We start from the raw sequence: 11,981 nt of genomic DNA, 5'->3' as shown, positions 1-11,981 counted from the left end.
ACACAGGTTTTTAGCATCATTAAGACAAGTAGATCCGGAAAGAATGGAACTGCGCAGGTTACGTCTTAGGACAGCCCGACGCCGACGTTACAGTGTACCAGCTCCCAACAGTGTGTGGCACATTGATGGGAATCATAAACTTATTCAGTTGGTGTTAAGCATTTCTTGGTAAAGTTAATGGATAATCTTGCTAATGTCTAGGGTCACACATAATCTGCTCTCTTACACACCTAAATATAATCCTTTACATATGTCTACAAAATAAAATTCCCATCAGTCACAAAGTTTTATCAAATATTTTGTTTTGTTTTATGTTTTCAGCTACCAATTATAGTGTAATAGTCTTGTATTCTTTCAGATTATCAGAATATATGCAAAAAAGTCTGCATGCTTGATCTTGCCCTACTTGTTATATGTAATGATTTCATGTTATGCTTTTATTGACATAAGTGAATATGTGGTGTAGGAAGAAAGCCATTCCTTAAAACCTTTCCTGTACTATTGGACACAAATCATGTTCAATGTTGTAGCCATTGCATATAGTCTTTGTGTGCTTGTGTGGGACAAGTTATTTTTTAATACATGTTGTATTCTTAAATGAAAAACTTTAAATACTTTAAATTTGCAGATGGAGAATTGGTTATCCATGGGGGAATTGATGGTTTTTCCTGGCTTGTGGTGTACTTAAAAGTTGCCACAAACAACAAGGCTCAAACAGTGCTGCAAAGCTTCCTGTCTGCTGTACAACATATGGTGTTCCCTCTAGAGTGCGTTCTGACAAGGGGGGAGAAAATGTAATGGTTGCCCGCTTCATGATAAGAACCAGAGGAGCAAACAGACAGTCACACATCACAGAAAGAAGTGTGCACAACCAGAAAGCTTGTTACCTTGTAGCCACATGAATAGCATTTTCCTTCACTGAACTTTTTTAACTGAGTTTGTTTGTTTTTTATGTAAGAATTGAGCGGTTGTGGAGAGATGTCTTTGACCAAGTAACAGACCTCTTCTACACCACCTATCGTCGGTTGGAAGATGAAGGATGGCATAATCCGGACCAGGAAGTGGATTTGTTGCACTGGTCTTACATACCACAAATTCAGAGGCATCTACAAGAATTTCAGAGTGCCTGGAATAGTCACAGTCTAAGATCTGCTGGCAACAGAACTCCGCTGCAGCTTTGGTCAAATCATGAGAAGGAAGGCTCAAATCAGGTAATTATGCAGTGGGTTTAGTTAAAGGTGCCTTATGCAACTTGTTCCATAATAAAATATCCAATAATAACCCTTATATGTCATCAGCTAACGTTAAGGGTGTACTCACCCTAGCCAGTTTGAACCGTGCCCGAGTGCGTTTGACCACCAAAGCGCGGTTCGTTTTACTAGTGTGAGTGCTCCGAATCGTGCCCGGGCGCGGCTCGATTGGCCGGCCCTGGCCCGCTTGGAAGAGGTGGGCCAGGGCACGGTTCAGTTGGACTCGGGCGCGGTTCGCATGCAGTGTGAGCGCTAACCATGCCGGAGCACGGAAAAGGACGCTTTGCATCACGGTTTTGCGACACTCCAAAACCAACATGGCAGGGAAAGGGTCGCTTTGGTCTACGGGAGAGGTGCAAAACGCATAAAAACTAAAAACTGCAAAGTCCTTGCTGCACTTCAGCTGGTACCTTGCAAACATCCTCATAAGAGCAGCACGATTACGTGAAAATGTTCGCGCCACTATGGCGACACATCTGTTTAACAACAGGCTGTGGACCAAACAACACAAAATTATCCACAAAGAAAACAGAGCGATGGACTCCATTGTGTTCAGAGAGCGCCGCTCTTCCTGTTTATCCCGAAACCGTCACACCATAATGACGTAAGCGTGCTCCGGCACGAATGCTGAAACCCTATATGTGAGTGCAGGCCAGAGGGGGAGTGGGGAGGGGGGGGCAATCGTACTCGGGCCCGGTTCATGGCAACCGTGCCTAGTGTGAGTACACCCTAAAACATAGTATCTGGCAGAGTGTCAGAACTGACATTCCCCCCACTGCCTTGGTAGCCAGCATATATTGGAGTCGGAACGTTTTGTGGCCTGTACATTTGTAAGGGTGTGTGTGAGGTGATAGCCAATGACAGGCTTTGAGGGCAGGTACACAGAGTTACAAACACGCCCAATATTTTGTTAAAGTAATGGCGGACGAAAGCCCTACTAGCGACAGAGCTTGCCAAAAAAAGAAGATAATATAGCAATGCAAAGAGAGCATCAGATAAAGCCCGGAGTAAAACCAGAGTAAATCTGGGTTTGGCGTTTGTCAGATGGCAGCAGATGAGGTTTGCATTTGGATTGAAGAGCGATGCAGAGTTGTCCACGTTTCTATTGGACAGGTACAGTAATGTAATACCCCATTTATCAGGTTAGCTAGTTAGTTTGCAAACATTCATTGTGATCTCTGCAAAAGAGACAATTTTGTTGCTTTTTGGACGTTTCAGATTTAAAAACGTCAATAAAGGCAAAGCTGTCAATCAAACTCAGTTAGTAACCATTACAAGTGTAATTAAACTAATTGCCTATAGGTGGCTCCAAGTTGCATAAGGCACCTTTAATTACTTTACTTTTATAGAAGGATGGTCCTTTTTTTTCCCATTTATTTCTTCACTGATAAATTGACAATGAAAAATCTAAGAGTAAAAATGTAAACTTAAGTACTGATCAATTAATTTAATTGTTTTTAATTAAGTTTTCTAAATTATTTATTCATAATGAAACTGTTGTAGATTGACATTGATGATGAAGTCAGGGAAGATATTCAAGGGCAACAAGCAGAAGGTGTTCATGTTCCTGAGTTGGATCTGCCTCGAGGCTTGACCGAAGAAGAGCTGGCAACACTACCAAACCCAGATGTACCTTTCTCAGATGCATTATCTGTCTACATGGAAACCGTTCTTGCTGTAAAACAAATGATTGGTGAATCATAGTCTTCTCTTTGCGAAGTCTGGTACGTTATTCCACTGCATTTCTGAGCGTTTTAGTCGACGTTGTTCCTGGTTCTTGATCTCTGCCCGTGTCCTGGTGTTCCTATTTCTGCCTCACCCTCTGGACTTGTCTGTTTGTTGGATTGCCTGCCTGTGTATGACCTTTGCCTGTATTTTGATTACGATTCTGAATAACACTTAAAATAAACTGCATTTGGATCCTCAAACTTTGTGTCTCGGAGCAGTTTGTAACAATATGTGCATATCAGAAAGACATTGTATTTGTTGATCAGGAATCAGACAACAGTAATATCTGAAAAAGCATTTAATTTATGCATTAACACACTGTAAACAACATTTTAAACTCATTAAAAGTTGGAATTAACCATGTCAGTATGACGAGATTAACTGTCATGCATCAATTACTAATGTGTTAATGTTTACATTAGTTTTTTTTCTAATGCTTTCAGAAAAGAACAAATCTTGTAGTATGAACTTGACTGGTTATAGTGCATTGTCACGGAGCAATAAAACTGTAACATTTCATGTTGTCAAAAAAAAAAAAAAAAAAAAAACAGTATTTTCAAACAACAATGCATTTAAACTCCACCCTAATGAAATTTACCCCATAATTTACTCACCCTCATGCCATCCTAGGTGTACGATGTCTTCATTTCTTCAGCCAAACACAATTGGAGAAATAATAAATAAAATTCTGACTTTTCATAGCTTTGTTATGGCATTGTTGTGATTAACATTTAACAAAATCCTAGCAGTTCATATTGAATTGTTTCTCCACCTCTTAATTGGCTGAAGAAAGGAAGATGTTGTACACCTAGGATGGCATGAGGGTAAGTAAATTATTGGGTAAATTTAATTCATGGTTTAACTATACCTTTAAAGGGATACTCCACTTTGAAATGAAAATTCATATACTCACCCTCATGTTGTTTCAAACCTGTATGAATTTCTTTCTTCTGCTGAACAGAAAAGGAAGATATTTAGAAGAATATCAGTAACCAGACAGTTTCTGGTCTCATTGACATCCATAGTAGGAAAAAATACATACTGGAAGTCAATGAGACCAGAAACTGCTACTGTGCAATGTTTTTAGAAATGCAATGGTTCAGTATTGACAGCACAAATGCAAAATTTGCAATAATGTCTGAAATACAATTTAGTATTAATATTGTTATTTAAGACAAGCAATGACATCTCTAACTGCTCTCTTCCTTTGGAACCGAGATAGAGATAAGATCTATCAATATTTGTGTGAAATGTCACTTACATTAACCTGTTGGATTAACCACTTTATAATCATTTATATCACACTTTTAGTGAATACAGAATTTGTGTATAAAACTTCATAGGACAAAATATGTAAAAAAATAAAAAAATAAAAATACCTTCAACATCAATGATCCAGTCTCTCCAGAAGCACAAGGTCCTGGTCTCTAGTTCTCTCTTATAGGTGTCTTGATCTGACAGGTTTACTTCAAAAAGTGATGTCAGGTCTGAAGATCGCAGTGGTTTTTTGTCTTCAACAAATATGATGCGAAACAGATCTGTGTGTGTCTGCATTTCTTGAAGAAGTCCAAGGGTGTTAAAACCATCGACAAACCTGTATAAAAAAAAAACCACCATGTAGCATGTACAAAGAACAAGGTATGAAAACAATTTCAACAAACAAGAAAGTGTTTGATACTACGTACTGTTGCAGTGCAACATTGCATCTCCCATCAACATAATACTCCACAGCTGACTGTACCAGCATGTCCCGCTGCTTAAGAGTACTAATGGATCTAAAGGCTCCAATTATGGACAGGCAATCTTCTGCCAGATCAATGGCAGCTTTGGCTTCTGGAAGAGTTTCGGCTTCTTTTATCTGAAAACAAAACAAAAAAAACCCACACACACACACGTCATGTTGCAGCTAAAATACAAATAACACTGTATTAATGGGGTACTCTTCCAGCATAACTTCCAAATTTTGCTCACTGCAGTTTAAGAAAAATACTTACTTTGCAAAGCATTTCTTTAAAGGTCTCATCATCTACTTCATCCAAGGTTGCAGGACGGGTGGGTTTACCACAAACTTGGAGAAAGAGCTTTTCTGAAAAGAAATGTGGCCCCATTCCTCCAAGAATTATACAAACTGATATCATTTGAGATATCTGCCTGTAAAGACCTTTGTGCAAAGCTGTAAAGAAAATTACCAAGATATTTTAAATTAACTACAATGACTTAAATGTTATGAAATCATATCAAATAAGACCTTTAGTTCATATGCTTACCTTCACTGTCAAGCCGCAACCTCTTACTATTTTCAGGGCCCACAAATATGCTAGACTGTTGGACAGCCTTAAGGAGCAATCTGAGGTACTCTCTAGTGGGACCACCACCGTCCACAGCCCCCTCTGCCACTTTTGTATCATCAACAAAAATCACATCCAGTCTAGCTCCGAGGTTAAATCGTCGCCGACTAAAAGCCTGAACAGTGCTTCTCAGTATGTTGTGGGTATTGCCTTTATAATCCCTTACAACATTGATCTGATTACTAGTGGGACTGTCATCATCTATCTTGGCTGAAAGGAGACTCAGTATTGTTTGAAGGTTGGTCCTGGAAAAGAATATTATTATGAATGCAAATGATAAATGATGACATTGTATATCAAATGGGATCCAGGTATAGAGGGGGCTATGGGTTAACTGGTACTATAACATTTTAATTCATACTTCTGGACAGTCTCTTCCTGCTCTGAACAAGGGGAGAACGATGCCAGGTGTTCATTAGAGGTGCTAGGTTGATCCAAAGGGCTGACAGTCCCAGAATTATAATCAGCTTTATTATGGTTGTCATTGCCATCAGGTGCAAGAATGGTCTGCATAAACTAATGAATTACATAAAACAGTAAATGACAAGCTTTGAAAGATTTGAAAAAAAGAAAAAAAAAAGAAACACTTTGTAAATCTACCTCTACGTCTTCGGAGGAAATCCACTGGACAAAAAGTGTGGTTGGCCCTCTGATATTTCTTTCAAAAATGGTTCCACATAGGTCTTTTCTAAGAGGTGGTGATAAGGCTTCCTGAATCTGGAACCATTCTGTAGCGTCCTCCACTTCTCCAACAAAGTCAAACAGTGCCTAGACATTTGGATTATTTCACATTTAAACACAGAAGACTTTGCACACCAAAAAAAAAAAAAACTACTATAAAATAAACCTTACCAACCTTAATTGATTCACTTAAAACAAATTTCCTGGTCCTCATTAAGCCGCTTGGATATTTTACTTTTAGTGGCACACCATGAGCAAGTTCAGGTAAACTTGCGATTTGCGCTCATCTCTCATCAATAGCCTAAAATAATGCAGGCAAGTTTCAAAATCAAACTGCAATAGTAAACAAAACACAAGTCTTTTTTTGTCTCGGTGTGCGGTGCCTTGTAGCACTGTCACAACGCGTAATAAAATCAATTACCAGGACTTTTAATCACTCCCTTTCCCTCAATGCCTAAATGATCTTTTAATAACTATCCAAAGAGCTCAAAATCATGGAATAAGGAAAAACAGCAACAATATTTTGCACATGTGCATGTCTGTCCAAGTTTAATTATATTTTTTCTGACTAACCTATTAACTCTGAATTAAAGCCCTAGTATTACTTTCTCTATGATGATACTTTTGTAGAATTCTTCAGCTTGTAATTTGCTTTAAGTTATCTTCTAAGCATCTGCTACGCAAATACACACAAGTCATTAAAAGTAAATATATAATGTCTTAAAGGCAGCAACATCCCAATTTCCTCAACTTAGACTGACCTTTCTGCGTCTATTCTCAGATTCTTCGCTATTCATCTTCTGCAGTTCCTGAAACAAATTACAAATTCATATTGTAATGCAGACAGAAAGATTACACAATGTCATCAGAGGATGTCTGTTATAAAGTTTACCCTACATACTTTGGCTTGATCTGCTATCAAAGACTGATTATATTCATCATCCTGCTCCTCACGCATCCTCCGCCATTCACTTAAAGATTCCTGGCAATCTTTTGATATAGGAATTAAGAAATATTAAAAGACACTCCTAAGAGCATCTACCATAAAACCTGTACCAAATAAATGTGGATGATCCACAAGACCACTCTCTTCTTCAGTTTGATGAACATATACAACAAGTAGCAAATTTTTATTTATATATTTTTTTAGAAAAATAAGAAGCATTTTGAAATGCTAATATTGTGAACCTACAAACTGAAGTTATGGCAGAAGAAAATGTTTGATTGTAGCACAAGCTCTTAATGTAAACTTGAAATTTACCATGTCCGTTTTTTCATCTGTTAAATCGATGAACAGCTGGTCAGTATTTTCCTCAGTGGGAGACTGGTTGATGAGTGAATCACTGTCTGAAGTCTGTGCATTTAGGTGTTCGTTCTCTAATGTTGGTGGCAGGTGATTGGAACATTCAGTCCTAGGCCTTCAAAAACATGAAATTAAATTTTTTTTCCCTAATAAGAAACTGAATATTAAATCAAGATTATGACCAGTCAATGTTCTCCATACCTGCAGCTCTCAATGTGAACCTTAAGTTCATTGAAATTGAACTGTTTTTCACAGGTAAGACATCTCTCCATTGGCCCAAGCATGGGAGATTCACAGACAACCTTAAATTAAAAAGCAATCTCAGAATTTTAGATAACTGTAAATGAAAATAAAACAAATAAACTTACATTACGATAAAAAAACATGTGTTGCCTAAAATGTAATAAGCATAGAATTTAGCAAATAAGTAATTTACTGTAGTATTAAAAAAAGAAAAAACTTACAGAACTGGACAGTTCTATGTCTTTTTGCATAGGACGTATGTAGATGACAGCATGTCCCATATTTTCTTTTAGAGCCTTAATTGTGTACCCTGTGTTTGGGCAAGGCAACACCACCAGATTCCTAGATCGGGTCATGCCTGATGTTTTTAAAATCTCAAATCCCCCACAGTCACCAAGTTTTGGATATGTCGTTAGAATGTAGTTTTTGAAATCTTCTGCATTGTTTTCATCACCTGTAAAAAGGAAAAGATAAAGCAACATTTTTTTAGAACTTTGGTTTAAAAACTTTTGTCTATAAAACAAAAACTTACACTAGAGCCCTGCACGGGCCTCAAATCTAGGCCCGAGCCCAGCCCTGGCCCGAGACGCTCAGGCCCTAGCCCGACCCCTGTCCGACAGCTCATCAGAATTATCAGCCCGAGTCCGGCCCGAGCCCGTGTTTTTATTTATTTATTTTATTACACAGCGGAAGCCTGTCCTATTTGCAGCAATTAAAAAAGGGGTCAGTTTTGTGTTATGTTTCTTTTCATTTCGTTATCAAGTTAGTTTAGAAAAATGTTTGAAGCATTTAAAAAAAAAAAAAAGATGATTAACGTTAAACAGCCGAGCCGACAGCAAGTAGCCTAAAACATATTTAATCAATTAAGCCTCTCAAATTAACGCTAATACTTTACTTGGCTACAATAAAATCCATAGATATAAAACACTTCAAGCATATCACACATACAGTTAGTTTAATAAATGTTTATTAAACCACAGTGAGTAAAATAAAATAAAAAAATTGAAATACTGAGGCAGGCTCGCAACAGCGCTCACAAACGAAATGAGAAATGAATCTAAACAAATTAAATTAATTAAAAACAAACTTGCAGGTTATCTTACCTCAAAAATGCACCACAGAACATGTCCATTCTTTTTTCCATTAGTTTCCAACAGTTAAATGAAAATAAAGTCCAGTCAAATGAAAAGTTAGAACAGTCTCTTACAGAGCATCGTGGAGAAAAAGAATAGCCTCCAGAGTGGAAGGTTTTAACCCCGTCCTCTTCTCTTCTATCACTCTATCACTGCTGGCGGGACACTAAACACAGAGCGAGCCAGTCTTGACAGTAGCGGTAGCAGGGTCTCGTGCTGTTTCCACCATAGCAGCACATCTCGTCCATCACCTTCCGTGTTGTGATTGAGGTGCATATATTGCTGTACTTCATCGTCGTCATCCTCGTCCTGCTCCACAATGTTTTCAAACTCGGCCAGCGCTCTCTTCTTTGCTGCATGGCCCGCAGCAACAGGTGCAGACGCAGAAATGCACGCCGCTACATGAATCATCATTTTATAATTATTAGTTGGCCAACTAGGCTATTATTAATACATTAATTTAGAGGCATGTAATAGCTACTACTACAATAAGTGGATATGAGTGAAGTATAATCGTGGGTCACGCTGACGGAAAAGCGTGCGTGCGCGTGTGTGAGACTGTCATGTCAGTATGTCAGTTTAATTATAACGGGTTGAATTATCAGATTATGGAAGTTATGAGGTTATGAAATGTCCTTCTATATTTGTTTTTCTATCGTCGACGTCAACTTCTATTTTATTTCTTTTGTTAGTGTGTAAAAATATAAATAGAAGGATAACCCAAAAAGGCCTGAGGCCCAGCCCGCATGTTAGCTATAATGTGAAAATTGGCCCGAAGCCCGGCCCGAGGGGCATAAATAAGTCGGGGCCCGTCGGGCTCGGGCTGAAATGCAGGGCTCTAACTTACACAATACCCACCAAAAAATGTAACCTTTTTCTCTCCAAGTCCTGTAGCTTCCAGTTCCTCCCTTTCAAACTTTGTTGGTGCAACACTTTGTGTCATTCTACTTAAGCAGCAGAAAACTCTTGTGAAGCTACTGCGAGGTCTTGTAGAACGACTACGACGACTTAAAGGTCTCCTGCTGGCTTCTGCTCCATAGCTTGCGAAAAGTCTATTTACTTCAACTGTAAATTTGAAAACAAATGTCAAATGTAAACAACCCATAACAATGACATTTTAAAAATGCTTTTAAACTGCAGCTATTTTGAAAAATAAAGTTGAAAAAACATATGACAGAAGTTTTTGTACTATAGCATTTGTATATATAGACCTTAATAGACCAACATAGATATCCGACAGGAATTTGAGAGACTACAGCTGCATCTGAAAATACTCCCCATCTCCTATATCAGTGTTTCAGTGTTGGCCCTTCATTTTCAGGACCTCCGCAATTCGACTGGGCATGCTCCAAATCCTGACTGATAGCAACCCATTCTTTCATAATCACTTCTTGGAGTTTGTCAGAATTAGTGGGTTTTTGTTTGTCCACCTGCCTCTTGAGGATTGATTACAACTTCTCAATGGGATTAAGATCTGGGGAGTTTCCAGGCCATGTACCCAAAATTTCAACATTCTGGTCCCCGAAACCACTTAGTTATCACTTTTGCCTTATGGCATGGTGCTCACTTTCTTTAACAGAATCAGCGGTTAAAGAAAGTGGTGGTTGCTGATGCTCATTTAAAGGTGATCTAAGCGATGTTGGGTGATGTCACTTCTTGTTGACGTTCAAAGTATTGTCAAACAAAACTCTAGCTAGACCCTCCCCTCCTCCTCATCCACGCACTAACCCCCCAAACCCCACCCTTAAATCCTTCTCGGTTATTGGCTAGAACAGTTTGCCATGTTTCGTGGTGCAGATTAGCCCAGTTTGTTTTGTTTTTCTTGCCCCTTGTGGAGCATGGGCTGTCAACTTTTTTACAGGGTGTTCACGGGACAGGCAGCTAGCAAATACTGAGAAGTTTGCGGTGACAAAATGTTTTGGCCTAAAAAACACACAATATCGCTTAGAGCTCCTTTAATTGACAGTACATATTGTACAGGATAGTCCAGGACTTCTGTGGTTTGTTTTATTTAATCAAATGAAATTAAATACTTTCAAAATATTTTATAGATAAGTGTAGTTTTCTTAAATCCCCTTTATTACATTTAGAAGGGTGTCACGTGATAATATTCGTGACGTAATTCTCTAAATTGTCACATACTATATTTAATAATAAACTGAATCCCCAATAAAGTCATTTTTGGTTTTCGGTTTTAACAGAGCAATATAAATAGTGAATAAACGCGACCCATTATACCAGCAATCACTTTCACTGACCTGCTAAAATCTTGATTTATAACTGTGACATGATCTGAAAAAAAAAAAAAAAAAAAAAAGAAAAAAAAAAAATTCACCATACACCAAGGTTAAAGAGCGGCTATATATTTTTTTAAATATTAAAGCACAGCGCAGCATCGAAACAAACGACAAATGAATCAGCTGGGGGCAATGTACAGCTTCTGCCAAAACACCGACGAGACGATCAACACAGAGACGATCCTGTACTGGGAGAGCAAGACCGATATTGGCGATATTTTTCAACTGGATATAAAGCGAAGGCTTACGCAAAAAATAAAGTCACAAAAGTGCTTCGTCAGCAACACTGGTTTTATGCACGCCTGTGTGTGTGAGACTAGGCCAGGATGAGGCAGGTGTCTGACTAAAATAATACCTCAGTTACACCGTGCGCGGCGCGACAAATGCCTCGTTTCAAAATGGGTAATGTTATTTATCACATGTCAAATTATATGTAATATTGGCATAAGTCATATGTGAACAAACACATTATCATACAGACGAACTACAAAATCTGAGAAAAGAGATAAGCAACTTTTCTTACCGTCCACGGCGTTATGTCCTCCTGGAGTTGGTCGGTCTGGGACATGAGAATTTGAACCACTATCCACATCATTGGCTAGTTTTCTTAAAATATTTGCAATGTCTGCCATTTGTATGTTTTGCACAACAATGATCACCACAGTGCCAATCAGTCATTACCCTCAATCAGCGCCTCAGAAGCCCACAGAAGTAAATAAAGCGGGATAAAGCCTTCATCTCGAACTGTCCAGTGACAGTTGGCGCTTCAAATTGAGGCGACAGTTGATTGGTTGCTCCCACGTGTGTACTGTCCAATGGCATTTTTTAACTCGATTGACAAATGGATAAAGAAAAGCTTTTGGCAAAACGGCAAAGAAAAGCATCTGGCAAATAGAGAGAGAAAAGGAATGCCAAATGCTTTTTTAAAAAAAAGCAATTTAACTTGTGCATTTAAATTATTTATTAATGTACTTTTTTATTGTTTTATTAATCCACGT

At 38.4% G+C, this 11,981-nt stretch overlaps 1 protein-coding gene across 4 annotated transcripts; it reads right to left on the bottom strand.

Moving 5' to 3' along the window:
- Nucleotides 1-3,567: 3,567 nt before the first annotated feature.
- On the bottom strand, nucleotides 3,568-11,889 carry LOC113093882 (G2/M phase-specific E3 ubiquitin-protein ligase-like). Of its 4 annotated transcripts, none has more exons than XM_026259445.1 (11): nucleotides 7,269-7,409; nucleotides 6,909-6,997; nucleotides 6,769-6,816; nucleotides 6,183-6,308; nucleotides 5,927-6,094; nucleotides 5,688-5,842; nucleotides 5,246-5,571; nucleotides 4,973-5,151; nucleotides 4,664-4,836; nucleotides 4,358-4,572; nucleotides 3,568-3,931 (listed from the first exon to the last, which is right to left on the bottom strand). In XM_026259445.1, the coding sequence occupies exons 4-11, from the start codon at nucleotides 6,219-6,221 to the stop codon at nucleotides 3,894-3,896; spliced, it is 1,293 nt and encodes a 430-aa protein (XP_026115230.1). In that variant the 5' UTR covers nucleotides 6,222-6,308; nucleotides 6,769-6,816; nucleotides 6,909-6,997; nucleotides 7,269-7,409; the 3' UTR covers nucleotides 3,568-3,893. The 4 variants fall into 4 exon arrangements, 2 of the variants coding, with proteins under 2 accessions (XP_026115230.1, XP_026115231.1); XM_026259446.1 differs by having other exon boundaries at nucleotides 3,568-3,928; XR_003287923.1 differs by lacking the exons at nucleotides 3,568-3,931; nucleotides 4,358-4,572; nucleotides 4,664-4,836; ... (1 more) ...; nucleotides 5,246-5,571; nucleotides 5,688-5,842 and adding exons at nucleotides 7,512-7,612; nucleotides 7,775-8,007; nucleotides 9,545-9,751; nucleotides 11,507-11,889 and having other exon boundaries at nucleotides 5,964-6,094; nucleotides 6,909-6,989; nucleotides 7,269-7,425.
- Nucleotides 11,890-11,981: the final 92 nt, after the last annotated feature.

The sequence above is a fragment of the Carassius auratus genome, unplaced genomic scaffold, assembly GCF_003368295.1.
Source record: "Carassius auratus strain Wakin unplaced genomic scaffold, ASM336829v1 scaf_tig00215198, whole genome shotgun sequence".
Classification (NCBI taxonomy): domain Eukaryota; kingdom Metazoa; phylum Chordata; class Actinopteri; order Cypriniformes; family Cyprinidae; genus Carassius; species Carassius auratus.
The sequence above is the reverse complement of the archived record's forward strand: the minus strand, read 5'-3'. Positions and strand labels throughout refer to the sequence as shown.